The 17,048-nt window shown below is 43.7% G+C and overlaps 1 protein-coding gene across 2 annotated transcripts; it reads right to left on the reverse strand.

The window, feature by feature from the left end:
* Positions 1 to 1,737: 1,737 nt before the first annotated feature.
* lztfl1 (leucine zipper transcription factor-like 1) lies at positions 1,738 to 16,046 on the reverse strand. 2 transcript variants are annotated; one of them, XM_083778079.1, is made up of 10 exons: positions 15,809 to 16,046; positions 10,824 to 10,948; positions 9,954 to 10,148; positions 7,949 to 8,006; positions 7,241 to 7,312; positions 6,260 to 6,325; positions 4,801 to 4,878; positions 3,947 to 4,105; positions 3,398 to 3,501; positions 1,738 to 1,992 (listed from the first exon to the last, which is right to left on the reverse strand). In XM_083778079.1, the coding sequence occupies exons 1-10, from the start codon at positions 15,809 to 15,811 to the stop codon at positions 1,974 to 1,976; spliced, it is 879 nt and encodes a 292-aa protein (XP_083634205.1). In that variant the 5' UTR covers positions 15,812 to 16,046; the 3' UTR covers positions 1,738 to 1,973. The 2 variants fall into 2 exon arrangements, with proteins under 2 accessions (XP_083634205.1, XP_083634204.1); XM_083778078.1 differs by having other exon boundaries at positions 3,947 to 4,123.
* Positions 16,047 to 17,048: the final 1,002 nt, after the last annotated feature.

Genomic DNA, 17,048 nt, shown 5'->3' on the forward strand with positions numbered 1-17,048 from the left:
ATTGCATTTCCATATTATTTTACTTTGCTCATTAGTAATTTCTCATCATGTTTCCCTTATTATTATTGTTATTAAATATATAGCCTATCCTTCCATTCTGTCTCCCTTTGAGAACAGTGAGAAAGCACTATTGTGTTTGTTGACATTCTAACCGCGATACATAACTAATTTGCATACTTAAATGATTGACGTTCACCTGGTAACGCTATGAACTGTGGGCACATAAAGGGGCGGGGCTGAGCCCCCACTGACTTACCCATTTCAAATGGGACATCCCTCAAGCCCTGGCAGACTTCACATGAACGCGCAGCTAAGTCAGTGAGGGCTCATTGAGTCAGCAAGGGAGTGGATTGGGATTTGGCCAGTGTGACATCATCAACAGGTGACAGTGTTCCACTCTGGTCAGTCGGCCACGACAATAAGAAAGAAAGACAGTTTTAAGCTTCTCGGATAAAAATATCATTTGCACATTTTGTGTGGGGAAATATAGGGGAGAAGAAATGTATATTCCTGGACAATTTGCACACATGCAAGAGCAGAGCATTTAAGTAAACATAAGTCAGAGACAATCATGGCGGCAAGACTAACTGTTGAGGAGAGGAGAAAACAAGACTAACTGTTGAGGAGAGGAGAAAACAAGACTAAGTGTTGAGGAGAGGAGAAAACAAGACTAAGTGTTGAGGAGAGGAGAAAACAAGACTAAGTGTTGAGGAGAGGAGAAAACAAGACTAACTGTTGAGGAGAGGAGAAAACAAGACTAACTGTTGAGGAGAGGAGAAAACAAGACTAACTGTTGAGGAGAGGAGAAAACAAGACTAACTGTTGAGGAGAGGAGAAAAAATGAGGTAATTCAGTGATTTGGATCCTCACATAAGCTACTGTTTATATATATATGTGTGTGTGTGTGTGTGTGTGTGTGTGTGTGTGTGTGTGTGTGTGTGTGTGTGTGTGTGCATGAGTGTCAGATCCAAATTCAGACCAAATAAAATAAGACAAAATTATTTAAAAAAAGCACTGCTTAAGAAGGCGAGCAGGACCCTTACGGGTCCATTCTGTTCATAATCAGTTCAATGAACACCCAGAATGTAATGTAGGAGTTTTCTGTGGGTCTTAATGTGTCCCTACAGGGCCCTATCGTTAGGGGGCCCTATCCTTAGTCTGGGGCCCTACAGGGCCCTATCGTTAGTCTGGGGCCCTACAGGGCCCTATCGTTAGTCTGGGACCCTACAGGGCCCTATCCTTAGTCTGGGGCCCTACAGGGCCCTACCGTTAGTCTGGGGCCCTACAGGGCCCTACCGTTAGTCTGGGACCCTACAGGGCCCTATCCTTAGTCTGGGGCCCTACAGGGCCCTACCGTTAGTCTGGGGCCCTACAGGGCCCTATCGTTAGTCTGGGGCCCTACAGGGCCCTACCGTTAGTCTGGGAACCTACAGGGCCCTATCGTTAGTCTGGGACCCTACAGGGCCCTACCGTTAGTCTGGGACCCTACAGGGCCCTATCGTTAGTCTGGTGCCCTACAGGGCCCTACCGTTAGTCTGGGACCCTACAGGACCCTATCGTTAGTCTGGGGACCTACACAAAAATAGCAGATCTACACCTGAGTGCCGCGCTAAGAGCTTGTAGATCTGCTATTTTTTTATAGCTAAAGTCTAACATAATGAACACCAAAAGGGATTCCTGCCCAGAATGGATTAAAATAGTTCAACTAGCCTGTATCTACAGATCAGCTGTAAAAAGCTTAGGGGTAAGGGCACCGTGAGATAGACCCCTCGACTGATGTCCTTTGCACTAAATACAGAAAGGGCTTTCTGTGTCTCTCTCTAGAATTAGATCGGTAGGATTGTTCGGCTTCTCGAAAAACCTCATCCCCGGATTCTTCTAAACGTCGTCCGCTCTCCTCACGTCCTCCTCAACCACCAGCCAGATGTTCCAAACGTCCTCCTCTCCACCAGCCAGATGTTTCACCTCCAGGCTCATTCGTCGGACTCGTACCTGATGACGAAAACAGCACAGACGTTTCTTAACCCATTCTGACCTGAGACAGTTTTCTGATAAAGCTATGTTTCTATGTCAGTGGTTCTTCGATTTTTCAAAAATATCAGACCTACAAGCTCCTAGCACGCCACTCGGTGGCGCGCTATGAGCTTGTAGATCTGCTATTTTTCAATAGTTAAAGCATAACATAATGCTAACACCAAAATGGGTTCCCGCGCAAAAAGGGTTAAGCTACATTCCGACCTGGCCAGTTAGAGCGGTGCGACTACATACGAGCTACTGTAGAGGGCAGCACGGGTCCATACAAATTGGACCCGGTCCGAAACGGGAACGGCGATATCTGAACCGAGCCGCTACGGTTCCTAGAAACATTCTAATTGGCCGCGCTCACCAGAGCTGTTGACAATCACAACAAAACTGTCCCACATTTTTCCTCCAAGGTGGAAAGCCTGGTGACACGAGGTTAGTCCCACACTGCTCGTTGCTTTGCGTTTCACCTCGCTCGCTCAAGGGGGCCGCCATGATTGCATTAATATAGCCAGCGGTGTGTGTGTGTGTGTGTGTGTGTGTGTGGGTGTGGGTGTGTGTGCGCACGCTGTCGGGATTGGGGTGAGAGAGACAGAGACAAAGCGAAAGAGAGAGAGAGAGACGGCATGTGGAGGTGCATGACGAGACCCCGCCCTCGTTGACTCTGTTCAACAGACAATATGGACTTTAGACTGTAATAATTATATTTTTTAAACCCATTTTGAAAGTGGAAGGGGTTAATATATAAAGCTCGGATCCTCGCGACTCATTTCGGGTAACTGCATTTGAGACGATTCAACCGAGACCCCCGCGGCAATTTGGAGTGGATCCGACCCTGTCCGAGAGGGACACGTGGGTATGTTGGGCCTGAACCGGCTGGGTTCTGGGTTCTGCTCTCGGGTATTGGACCGGCTGGGTTCTGGGCTGGGTTCTGGGGTTCCGGGTGGACCCGTGCTGCGCTCTACCACGAAGTCAATGCAAACACAAGGAGTCGAGCGAAGGGACACGGCGCGAACGGTCGCCTGGTATGTTCGCCATCGAAGCGACTGTGGAAACAACTATGTATCTATCTATTCTACAGGTTTGAACGCACCTTGAGAAAGACAAGTAGTGTCTATGCGTGCACGATACTGTGCACGATGCATGAACAAAACAATATACTAGGGATGCACAATGTTTTTTTTTTTTTTAAACGATACGAAATAAATATAGACGCATACATAAAGACATACTAGTCAGTAACGGTATGTGTAACATAGCTTAAAGCAAACCCAACGAATCAAATACAGACACATGATCAGCAGATAAAACCAAATAATCATTTAGCAGATGTGCAATGATGTCATTATGATGTCATCATGATGTCATCTCTCACCTCTGCAGCCTCTTGCGGATCTCTTTCATCTGTTCATTCTTCTTGGTCAGAATCTCCTTCATGTTGCGATACGCCGCCGTCTGCTGGAACTTCCTGTCTAGTTCCTACAGAATATAACAGAATATAATAGAATATAACAGATATATAACAGATATATTAGTATAAAAAGGTAGGTGGCTAGCGCACATCCAGTTCCTGTCTGGTGCTGGACTAAGGTAAGTACAGTGAAGAGAGGAGCACACAGGTTTGCTCCAAGGTGTTTGCTTTTTATTCAATACACCATAAATAAGACAACGTTTCGGCCTTCATCACCTGATGAAGGCCGAAACGGCCGAAACGTTGTGTCTAGTCGACTAGTTGTTTAACTATAACTATAATCTACATGATCTTGAGGACTACAAAATCAAGGGATTTTTTTTTCTCATCAACTAGTACCAACAAGGTCGACTAGTGGAATTACTAGTCGACTAGTTGCTTAATGCCCTAACACACGCACGCACGCGCACGCGCACACGCACACGCACACGCACACGCACACACACACAGTACCTTCTCAGCCAGGGCCAGCTGCTCCTGGACTCTCAGCAGGTCATGTTTGGCAGAGACCAGGTTCAGCTGCAGGTCCTTCTGAGACGCGGCGCTGCAGCTCAGGGTCTTCTCATAGTCCTGTCTGAGGGCCGAGACCGTGGCCTCCAGGCTGGACACCTCCTGGGATTGGTCAGGACCCTTGGGAGACACAGCACAAACACAACCAATCACTACAGTGTCCTCTAGGCTGGACACCTCCTGGGATTGGTCAGGACCCTGGGGAGACTCAGGACAACCAATCAGGAACCTGTTGGAGACCAGAACCACAGAAGGCGTGTGGATATATATGTCCATTCAATGTTCGGTACCCCCCGAGCCCTCCCTCCCGTTTGCTGTGGAATATGAAGTCCCGGGTTGTGTGTGTGCTCAGGCCAAACCATTCTCTCACTCGCTGAACACTTTTGTCATATAGTACCTTATTTGCTATGAACATTGGAAAATAGATGTTGTTTTTTGGACACGGACACACACACACACACACACACACACACACACACACACACACACACGAGGGGCCAACAGATTAATGTTTACCATGAGATATAGCTCTTAGATGTTTGGAAGAAGAATGGAAACGTACCGTCAGTGAGGGTCCCAAAGGCAGAATGAAGAGTCAAAGTAAAAGTGAAGCAGAATAAATTAATGAAACGACAGGATGTTGTTCAGAAAGGACAGGAAACACAGTCAGAAGTCGTGTTAATGTAAAGTGTGATGAACGATGATGGTAGAACTAGATGAACTAGATATAGAACTAGATGCACTAGATATATAACTAGATTAACTAGATGTAGAACTAGATTAACTAGACAGTATACCTGCTGTTCAACCTGGACCTTCTGTAAGTCTTTCAGGGCCCGTTCTGCCCTGGTCCTCTCATCTAGAGCTCCCATAGCCTGAAAAACACAGTTACCATAGCAACATTAACCATTACATCCTGGTCCTCTCATCTAGAGCTCCCATAGCCTGAAAAACACAGTTACCATAGCAACATTAACCATTACATCCTGGTCCTCTCATCTAGAGCTCCCATAGCCTGAAAAACACAGTTACCATAGCAACATTAACCATTACATCCTGGTCCTCTCCAAGGAGGCTCTGAGAAGAAAGGGAAGTGGTCACGTGACTGGGCTGCGCCATGACACTTCCATGGACACTTTCATGGGAGCCAAACTACCCGGAAGTTTGGCAGAATGCACTGGAGTCAATGAGAGATCAGTGACCAGCTCATGGACACTGGAGTCAATGAGAGCTCAGTGACAAGCTCATGAACACTGGAGTCAATGAGAGCTCAGTGACCAGCTCATGAACACTGGAGTCAATGAGAGCTCAGTGACCAGCTCATGAACACTGGAGTCAATGAGAGCTCAGTGACCAGCTCATGAACACTGGAGTCAATGAGAGCTCAGTGACCAGCTCATGAACAAACATTATTTATGGACAATTGAGACCTTTTGTAAAGTAATCACTTCTGGAAAATAACAGAAGACATGTAACACATTATTGTCTGCTGTGTTGTTATTCGATGTGTACACTGTGTAATGTTTATAGAGGTATGGACGGTATCTAAAGAGAACAAAGTACATTTCTTAACGCACCAAGTATCGTGAGACTTCCCACCGTTTCCTGTCTGGCAGCCAAATATCGCGATACTTCGGAGCCAGAAACGATATCTGCTGCTGTTTAGATCCTCAGATAAAATGACATACTGTGCACTCTGTGCACATCGAAAAGTAAGTGATTAGAAAACAACCTGTGAAATGTCTTCTGTTATTTTCCAGAAGTGATTACTTTACAAAAGGTCTCAGTAATTCATAAATAGTGTTTATGAGCTGGTCCAGCTGGCTCCATTCACTGCCATGTATTCATTGCACTTCCGGTGTGAGTTTGGCTCCCATGAAAGTGTCCATGAAAGTGTCATGGCGCAGCCCAGTCACGTGACCACTTCCCTTCCTTCCTTGGTCCTCTCATCTAGAGCTCCCATAGCCTGAAAAACAACATATTATTAACCCATAGCCTGAAAAACACCACATATTATTAACCCATAGCCTGAAAAACACAACATATTATTAAGCCATAGCCTGAAAAACACCACATATTATTAAGCCATAGCCTGAAAAACACCACATATTATTAACCCATAGCCTGAAAAACACCACATATTATTAACCCATAGCCTGAAAAACACAACATATTATTAACCCATAGCCTGAAAAACACAACATATTATTAACCCATAGCCTGAAAAACACAACATGTTATTAATATTTGTCTTACTTGGGACTCCAGAGTTCTGAGTCTGGACTTCAGTTTATCGTTCTCCTCCTGTAGCCTCCTGATCTCCTGAGGAGAGATGAGAGGACACGTCCATATAAGGAGGTGTCACACTTCAACTATGAACACCTATATAAGGAGATGTGTCACACTTAAACCTATTAACACCTATATAAGGAGAGGTGTCACACTTAAAGGTATATTCAGTGATTTCACTTAATTCAAATATCACTTATTTTTTTGTTTTGTTGTGATAATCCTCCCTACTATAGAGTGTGCTGACCATATAAGGAGTTCCTCCCTGTCCCCAGTTAACCCCTGGGGGTCAAAAAAACGTAGGTTTCGTTTTTGACTCTCTATCCTCATTGGACGAAAGGCTGGGTCCCACAGCCAAAAACGAAACCTAAGGTTTTTTGAGTGAAATCACTGAATATACCTTTAAACCTATTAACACCTTGTTCAACAGCTCAGACACGCCCCCTTCGTTAAGACACGCCCTCTCCTCACCTTGTTCAACAGCTCAGACACGCCCCCTTCATTAAGACACGCCCCCTCCTCACCTTGTTCAACAGCTCAGACACGCCCCCTTCGTTAAGACACGCCCCCTCCTCACCTTGTTCAACAGCTCAGACACGCCCCCTTCATTAAGACACGCCCCCTCCTCACCTTGTTCAACAGCTCAGACACGCCCCCTTCATTAAGACACGCCCCCTCCTCACCTTGTTCAACAGCTCAGACACGCCCCCTTCGTTAAGACACGCCCCCTCCTCACCTTGTTCAACAGCTCAGACACGCCCCCTTCATTAAGACACGCCCCCTCCTCACCTTGTTCAACAGCTCAGACACGCCCCCTTCGTTAAGACACGCCCCCTCCTCACCTTGTTCAACAGCTCAGACACGCCCCCTTCGTTAAGACACGCCCCCTCCTCACCTTGTTCAACAGCTCAGACACGCCCCCTTCGTTAAGACACGCCCCCTCCTCACCTTGTTCAACAGCTCAGACACGCCCCCTTCGTTCAGTGGCGCCAACTTAAGTTTACTGGACTCCTGGTTGACCTGGGGAAGAAAGGTCATGAGGTCAACTTAGGTTTACTGGACTCCTTGTTGAACTGAACTTAGCCACTTTCCTTAGACAGTACAGTTGTTCTGTCGCAAAAAAATTAAAAAAGGAAAAACAATAAAATAGACCTAGTCATTCTCTTGGATTATATCGTATTATTTCCCACCGCGGAGTAACCCTCGCGGCAGACTATTCAGCATAAAGTCTAGTAAGGCCGGCAGTGTCGTAGGTAGGCCAATCAGAGGCAATATACATTGTTTCAGAGCGAACGTTTTTAAACTCAAATAGGTTAGGGTTAGGGTTGGAGTGTGTCTAGTTGTTTTGTTGTTAGGGTTAGAGTGTGTCTAGTGTCTTGTTGTTTTGTTGTTAGGGTTAGAGTGTGTCTAGTGTCTTGTTGTTTTGTTGTTAGGGTTAGAGTGTGTCTAGTGTCTTGTTTTGTTGTTAGGGTTGGAGTGTGTCTAGTGTTTTGTTGTTTTGTTGTTAGGGTTGGAGTGTGTCTAGTGTTTTGTTGTTTTGTTGTTAGGGTTGGAGTGTGTCTAGTGTTTTGTTGTTTTGTTGTTAGGGTTGGAGTGTGTCTAGTGTTTTGTTGTTTTGTTGTTAGGGTTAGAGTGTGTCTAGTGTTTTGTTCTAACCTTACTGGCTGACTTAAAGTCCGTCTTCTCCAACTCGGCCACTTGCTCCAACAGCTCCCTTTGACACACGGGGTCGGTTTGGAGAGTCCACGACACAGGAGAGAAAGAAAGAGTTTTTTATGAAGCTTAACATCTCACACATTGATTATAGTGTAAAGTCCATCTGTTGGGATTACCGTTAGGGCCGTGGGGGTGTACGTCCTTTTTTAATTATCGTTCGAACCACTTCAAAATGGTAAATGGTGCATTTATGTAGCGCCTTTATCCAAGGCACTTTGTACATAGATTGTGCATTACATTCACCCATTCACACACCTTTACATAGATGGTGCATTACATTCACCCATTCACACACCTTTACATAGATTGTGCATTACATTCACCCATTCACACACCTTTACATAGATGGTGCATTACATTCACCCATTCACACACCTTTACATAGATGGTGCATTAAATTCACCCATTCACACACCTTTACATAGATTGTGCATTACATTCACCCATTCACACACCTTTACATAGATTGTGCATTACATTCACCCATTCACACACCTTTACATAGAGTGTGCATTACATTCACCCATTCACACACACATTCACACACCTTTGCATAGATGGTGGATTACATTCACCCATTCACACACCTTTACATAGATGGTGCATTACATTCATTACCTCATGTTTCTAATTCTATGTCAGTGGTTTTCAAACGAGTTCATGTCCCCCAAAAATATCATTGTTTGAGGTTTAAGGTTTTAGATTTTTTGTTGGCATAAATCAGTGCTATTGAACACCCTTTACGTCTGTGTATTGTTTAGAAAATATTGAACCAATGGAAAGTAGTAAAAAGTGCTTTGGACAAAAAAACCTCTTAACTCCATTGGACCCTCAAAATGTCTGCTAAAGCAGATAACTCCACCACCTGCTTTAACCCATTTAGACCTGTGTCTTTACATTTCTTTTAGAATCGGACTCAGGTCTAAATGGATTAGACACTACACACCAAAAGCTTTGTGTCGCGTTCTTCTTTTTAAAGATTTCAACCCTGACAGGTTGGGGATTTCCACCCCACAGAGACCATATGCTACAATAATAGCAATAACAGAGTTAAATATCACTTCATTAGAAATGCTGCTTTTGTTCAACAAACAAGACAATTCTAGTGTATTCTTTGCGCAGCTATTTAAGCTGTCTTTGAGCTGCCTCGACCCTTTGGTGAACTAACTCAACTGTATACTTCCTGGGCTGTGAGAAAAGGAAGTCTTTTTGAACAGGTGGCTGCTGTTTTCCTTTTGTTTTCTCATTTATTTTCTTTCTTTTTTTTGGTGTTTTGTTTTTCATCTGTCATGAAGGCGCCGAGCAGAAGCATGTGGTTTCCTCCTGGAGGCGTTCAGCTCTCACACAACATCTGGTGACATCATAATGTCAGCATACACCAGAGGTGATGGAGAGGGCCACTATAGTTCCACACTCACTCCAGAGGGCCACTATAGTTCCACACTCACTCCAGAGGGCCACTATAGTTCCACACTCACTCCAGAGGGCCACTATAGTTCCACACTCACTCCAAAGGGCCACTATAGTTCCACACTCACTCCAGAGGGCCACTATAGTTCCACACTCACTCCAGAGGGACATGCAAATCCCTAGACTCCTTCAAATCTGCTCTCAAAGGGCACCTACGGACGGCTGCAATTCCAAACTGGCCCCCGTAAATATCTGAATCCCCCCCCCCCCACCACCCCCCCCCCTTTTTCCCTTCACTGTATATGTTTATTTTCCCTTTTTACCTCCTTTATGATGAATTCCTGTTCTGTTCTTTGTCTATATAGAAGTGTCTATTTGTACGTCTCTAAACGTCATGATGAATTGAACATGGTGGGCCCTGTTGTAAACAAGTGTAATGCTTTATGGTGTCGTCCACTAACAGTTAACAGTCTTTGTATTGAGTTGTGCTTTAAATGTACTGTAATTCTGCAAACTGTTAATCAATGAATGAAACCTGTTCTCCAGCTCAGAGATGTCGGTCTGCAGCCTCAGGTAGAACTTCTCGGCCTGGCTGAAGATCTGACGGAGCAGCAGAACGTTGGTGTGAGCCGTGTCGATCAGCTCCGTCTCCACCTCGCCCCGAACCACGGCCTGGAGGCCAGACAGCATGTCTCTGACCTCGTCCACCGTGAAGGTCTCCTCCACCAGCCTGAGGAGAGGAGAGGAGAGGGTTAGGGTCTCCTCTACCAGCCTGAGAGAGGAGAGGAGAGAGGGTTAGGGTCTGACCACGGCCTGGAGGTCTCCTCCACCAGCCTGGAGAGAGGAGAGAGGGTTAGGGTCTGACCACGGCCTGGAGGTCTCCTCCACCAGCCTGGAGAGGAGAGGAGAGGAGAGAGGGGGTTAGGATCTGACCACGGCCTGAGGGAGAGGAGGAGAGAGGGTTAGGGACCGTCTGACCACCGCCTGTTGGGAGGAGAAGTGTAAAATCAGCCATTACGACGGCATCGAGGCCCGCCGACTAAATCAACTGTAGATTTAGGCGACTAAAAACGTATGATATTTAGTCGACTAAAACTAAAACACTAACACTAATAAGACAGGTTTCATTCCAAACACTACGACTAAACTAAAATAGAAACAACACTGGTCTCCCCCAGCCGGTTGGGAGCGGTGTTGTTTTTGGCAGCAAATTTTGATTTTACTTTTAGTCGTGGCCTTTAGTTTTAGTCACGTTTTAGTTACATGGAATGTTTTAGTGTTAGACCTGTGTGCGTGCATGCGTGCATTGTGTGTGTGTGTGTGTGTGTGTGTGTGTGTGTGTGTGTGTGTGTGTGTGTGTGTGTGTGTGTGTGTGTGTGTGTGTGTGTGTGTGTGTGTGTGTGACCTGCTGTCCATGACGTCCTCAAAGCAGGAGTCGATGGTCTTCAGCCTGAGGGTCCGTCTAGAGCGAGCGAACCTCATGTAGCTGACCACCTCGCTGTGGTGCTGCTCGCTGAACGACAGCTCAGCCTGGACACACACACACACACACACACACACACACACACACATATAGGACCATTATTTGGGAGCGCAGGAGAGGAACGCTTTACGTTATCGCATTCTTAACGGGAACCCCTTTACGTTATCGCATTCTGAACGGGAACCCCTTTATGTTATGGCATTCTGACCAAGAACGCCTTTACGTTATCGCATTCTGAACGGGAACCCCTTTACGTTATGGCATTCTGAACGGGAACCCCTTTACGTTATCCCATTCTGAACGGGAACCCCTTTACGTTATGGCATTCTGAACGGGAACCCCTTTACGTTATGGCATTCTGAACAGGAACCCATTTATGTTATGGCATTCTGAACGGGAACCCCTTTATGTTATGGCATTCTGAACGGGAACCCCTTTATGTTATGGCATTCTGAACGGGAACCCCTTTACGTTATCCCATTCTGAACGGGAACCCCTTTACGTTATGGCATTCTGAACAAGAACGCCTTTATGTTATGGCATTCTGAACAAGAACGCCTTTATGTTATGGCATTCTGAACGGGAACCCCTTTATGTTATGGCATTCTGAACGGGAACCCCTTTATGTTATGGCATTCTGAACAAGAACGCCTTTATGTTATGGCATTCTGAACAAGAACGCCTTTATGTTATGGCATTCTGAACAAGAACGCAAGAACGCCTTTATGTTATGGCATTCTGAACGGGAACCCCTTTATGTTATGGCATTCTGAACGGGAACCCCTTTATGTTATGGCATTCTGAACGGGAACCCCTTTATGTTATGGCATTCTGAACGGGAACGCCTTTATGTTATGGCATTCTGAACAAGAACGCCTTTATGTTATGGCATTCTGAACAAGAACGCCTTTATGTTATGGCATTCTGAACGGGAACCCCTTTATGTTATGGCATTCTGAACGGGAACCCCTTTATGTTATGGCATTCTGAACGGGAACCCCTTTATGTTATGGCATTCTGAACGGGAACCCCTTTATGTTATGGCATTCTGAACGGGAACCCCTTTATGTTATGGCATTCTGAACGGGAACCCCTTTATGTTATGGCATTCTGAACGGGAACCCCTTTACGTTATGGCATTCTGAACAAGAACCCCTTTATGTTATGGCATTCTGAACAAGAACGCCTTTATGTTATGGCATTCTGAACAAGAACCCCTTTATGTTATGGCATTCTGAACGGGAACCCCTTTATGTTATGGCATTCTGAACGGGAACCCCTTTATGTTATGGCATTCTGAACAAGAACGCCTTTATGTTATGGCATTCTGAACAAGAACGCCTTTACGTTATCACATTCTGAACGGGAACCCCTTTTGGTGTTTTAAAGCATCATGTTATACTTTAGCTATTGAAAAATAGCTGATCTACAAGCTCGTAGCGCGGCACTGCTTGTAGATCTGCTATTTTGTGGCGCAAGTCTTTGAATATATATTCTTTCAGAGCGAACGTTTTTAACTAAAATCTTTGCTTCTGTCGGGGGGGTCCCTGGAACAACATATTTCCGGATGGGGGTCGGCGGCCAAATACACATAATTCTGGGGGTCCTCGACATGGAATAGTTTGAGAACGACGGACATAGAGAAACATGTGGTTTTTCAGAAAACTGTCAGGATTTAGAAGACCTTTTTTTAAATGTCGACGTCAGGCCTAAATGGGTAATTCCACAAAGCCCAGGATCACATTTTGTTTACAGAGACAGCTGTCAGGGGAAGGTGACTGTAATATGGAGCCTGCATGACAGGTAGCCGCAATTTGCAACACTAGAATTTTTAAGTGGTGCAACCACTTCCTTAAGTGACTATGTGAGTGGGTGTGTATATGGTGATTTCCAGTACAGTACAGTACAGTGGCGGGTACAGTAGAGGGACCCCCACACGGTAACGCGGGGATTCTACGGTGGATTTTTTATGAAACAAACGCTTTACAGATTGAAAGAGGATAATTAAAGTTTTCCCTACAGCTGCAATGTTGGTGAGTTTAACGTTGTTTAATACAATCAAATCGCAGATGCAATTTGGATGAATGGACTTTCACTATTGATGGTATTGATGATATGCACACAACGGTCATCTTGCCAGCAAGGTGCTACCTAGGTGCAACTTCCCATAGACATCCCATTCATCCAAGCAGAAAAGTCCTATTTAATTGTATTAAATAACATCAAAATCACCAACATTGCAGCTGTACGGAAAGCTTGAATTATCCTCTTTCAATCTGTAAAGTGTTTGTTTAATACAAATCCACCGTAGACATGTTATGAGCTACTTCCTGTCAATAAATTCCTTGCAGATTTTTGTGCTGGAGTTTGGAAGCGCTCGTTGACTATCACTCAACGGCCCATGCGTAACACCTGTTTAGAATGTGCACAAAGTGCAGCAGGCAGCAGGAGGTTGCTTTACAGATAACGAGCGCTTACAAACTCTGACACTTATAAAAATAATCATCTGCAAGGAATTTCTTGACAGTGAGTAGCTCATAACATGTCTATGGTGGATTTTTATGAAACAAACACTTTGCAGATAGAAAGAGGATAATTCAAGCTTTCCGTACAGCTGCAATGTTGGTGAGTTTGACGTTATTAAATACAATTAGTTAGGGCTGTTCTGTTTGGATGAATGGTCTGTCTATGGGAAGTTGCACCTAGTTAGCACCTTACTGGCAAGATGGCAGCCGTGTGCATATCTCTAGATTCAACCCATTATAAAACAATCTAGTGTTGCAAGTTGTGCCTATAGATCTTTAACTCTTAATTGATAGTGTAAAACGAAACCAAATGGACCCTTATGAGTATTGTTAAACATTATTCAATTTACAAGAAGTCTACACAATTAGAGAAATGTAGAAGAATTGTTATTTTTTTGATAAATGTTTGCCTGTTATCTCTCCTAATGGTACCAACATCATGTTATCTCTCCTAATGGTACCAACATCATGTTATCTCTCCTATAATGGTACCAACATCATGTTATCTCTCCTAATGGTACCAACACCATGTTATCTCTCCTAATGGTACCAACACCATGTTATCTCTCCTAATGGTACCAACATCATGTTATCTCTCCTAATGGTACCAACATCATGTTATCTCTCCTAATGGTACCAACATCATGTTATCTCTCCTAATGGTACCAACATCATGTTATCTCTCCTAATGGTACCAACATCATGTTATCTCTACTAATGGTACCAACATCATGTTACCTCTCCTAATGGTACCAACATCACGTTATCTCTCCTAATGGTACCAACATCATGTTATCTCTCCTAATGGTACCAACACCATGTTATCTCTCCTAATGGTACCAACACCATGTTATCTCTCCTAATGGTACCAACATCATGTTATCTCTCCTAATGGTACCAACATCATGTTATCTCTCCTAATGGTACCAACATCATGTTATCTCTCCTAATGGTACCAACATCATGTTATCTCTCCTAATGGTACCAACATCATGTTATCTCTCCTAATGGTACCAACACCATGTTATCTCTCCTAATGGTACCAACATCATGTTATCTCTCCTAATGGTACCAACACCATGTTATCTCTCCTAATGGTACCAACACCATGTTATCTCTCCTAATGGTACCAACATCATGGTATCTCTCCTAATGGTACCAACACCATGTTATCTCTCCTAATGGTACCAACACCATGTTATCTCTCCTAATGGTACCAACACCATGTTATCTCTCCTAATGGTACCAACATCATGTTATCTCTCCTAATGGTACCAACATCATGTTATCTCTACTAATGGTACCAACATCACGTTACCTCTCCTAATGGTACCAACATCACGTTATCTCTCCTAATGGTACCAACATCATGTTATCTCTCCTAATGGTACCAACACCATGTTATCTCTCCTAATGGTACCAACACCATGTTATCTCTCCTAATGGTACCAACATCATGTTATCTCTCCTAATGGTACCAACATCATGTTATCTCTCCTAATGGTACCAACATCATGTTATCTCTCCTAATGGTACCAACATCATGTTATCTCTCCTAATGGTACCAACATCATGTTATCTCTCCTAATGGTACCAACACCATGTTATCTCTCCTAATGGTACCAACATCATGTTATCTCTCCTAATGGTACCAACACCATGTTATCTCTCCTAATGGTACCAACACCATGTTATCTCTCCTAATGGTACCAACATCATGGTATCTCTCCTAATGGTACCAACACCATGTTATCTCTCCTAATGGTACCAACACCATGTTATCTCTCCTAATGGTACCAACACCATGTTATCTCTCCTAATGGTACCAACATCATGTTATCTCTCCTAATGGTACCAACATCATGTTATCTCTCCTAATGGTACCAACACCATGTTATCTCTCCTAATGGTACCAACATCATGTTATCTCTCCTAATGGTACCAACATCATGTTATCTCTCCTAATGGTACCAACATCATGCTATCTCTCCTAATGGTACCAACATCATGTTATCTCTCCTAATGGTACCAACATCATGTTATCTCTCCTAATGGTACCAACATCATGTTATCTCTCCTAATGGTACCAACATCATGTTATCTCTCCTAATGGTACCAACATCATGTTATCTCTCCTAATGGTACCAACATCAATACAGCATGCCTTTTCCCCCTCACTGTATATGTTTTAGTTTCCCTTTTTACCTCCTTTATGGTGAATTCCTGTTCTTTGGTTATATAGAAGTGTCTATTTGTTCTTCTGCAAACTGTTAATACATATTTAAATCAATCAAACTGTGAGTGGGCGACAACATAAAGCATTTAATACACTTGTTTACAATGTTCAATTCATCAACATTATACATAATACATAATACTCACCATGATTGTGTCTGTGAGGTTCCCAACAGGAACACTAGACTGTAGCAACGGAGCTAATCACAGCCTTCTGTAATGGATCACAATATCTAACTATGAATAATGTTATGTAGACCTCACTATACACTGTCAAAGACTTAATTAGATAGTGACCGAATGGACGCGGAGTGCAACAAGTGGTCAACTTAACACACCGTATGGATATATAGAACAACACGAGCAGATTATCTCTGTGTGTTGATCAGATCTGCTAGCCTAGCCTGTTAGCTTCTTGGTGGTTACGGAGGAGAAGAGCGTCACACCGTCGCCGTGGTAACCAGGGCAGGGCGGAGTGTTGCCAAGTCTTGTGAGAGAAAGAAGCCGACCCACCTCAAAACAAGCCCAATAGTATCTGATTGATTGATTGTAATATTTATTAACAGTTTGTAGAAATACAGTACATTTCAAGCACAAACTCAATAAAGAGACTGTTAACTGTGAGTGGACGACCCAATTAAGCATTACACTTGTTTACAACAGGGTCCACATTGTTCAATTCATCAAAACATTTAGAGACATACAAACAGACACTTCTATGTAGTTAAAGAACAGAACAGGAATTCATCATAAAGGAAGCAAAAAGGGAAAATATACATATACAGTGAGGGGAAAGGGGGGGGGCATATAATACTATTAAATACATATTTGATGCATTTATCATTATAAATACTATGCATGTCTATAATTATGAATGTTTTGTTCATTTAGTATACTATTACACACATAGTAGAGACACCAGAACCATTCTGTCACTCAATGTGATTCACTCCCCCAAAATACATGTTGGCTTGTTTGATATTCAAAGAAACGCAACCCACAACCCAACCGCAACGCTGGAAAACACAACCCAACTTTGGCGGAAAACAAGACAACATGGCAACCCTGGCCAGGGCTGCGTTCAGAGGCGTGACTGTTTGGATTTGTTTAGAAATGTTCAGTCAAACACATGATTTCACTATTTCGGTCATTAGTATTATTTATTTTGCGCGTGTTTATACTTTCCAAAGCCCTGATAATGCTGCTCAATTACGATATGTTTAGTTTTTATTTCATTGTTAAGCCTAATATAATAGTATTATTTAGACAGTTTAGAGTTAGCGTTAGGTTTCTGGTTTAAGGACTTCAGTGTTTTGTACTATACAATTGTATGTATAAGAACAATAATGTTTGTTTTTGCGAGCAATTCAGTTTTAGTTTATGTTAA

This window comes from Protomyctophum parallelum (genome assembly GCF_964188405.1).
Source record: "Protomyctophum parallelum genome assembly, chromosome: 12".
In the NCBI taxonomy this organism is placed as follows: domain Eukaryota; kingdom Metazoa; phylum Chordata; class Actinopteri; order Myctophiformes; family Myctophidae; genus Protomyctophum; species Protomyctophum parallelum.

Excerpts from the sequence above, each read along its gene's own strand:
- lztfl1 (XM_083778078.1), bottom strand. Across the intron at positions 10,149-10,823 it reads GAGGACGTCATGGACAGCAG|GCTGGTGGAGGAGACCTTCA; the intron begins GTCACACACACA and ends TCCTCTCCTCAG. Across the intron at positions 3,502-3,946 it reads AGCTGGCCCTGGCTGAGAAG|GAACTAGACAGGAAGTTCCA; the intron begins GTACTGTGTGTG and ends TATATTCTGTAG.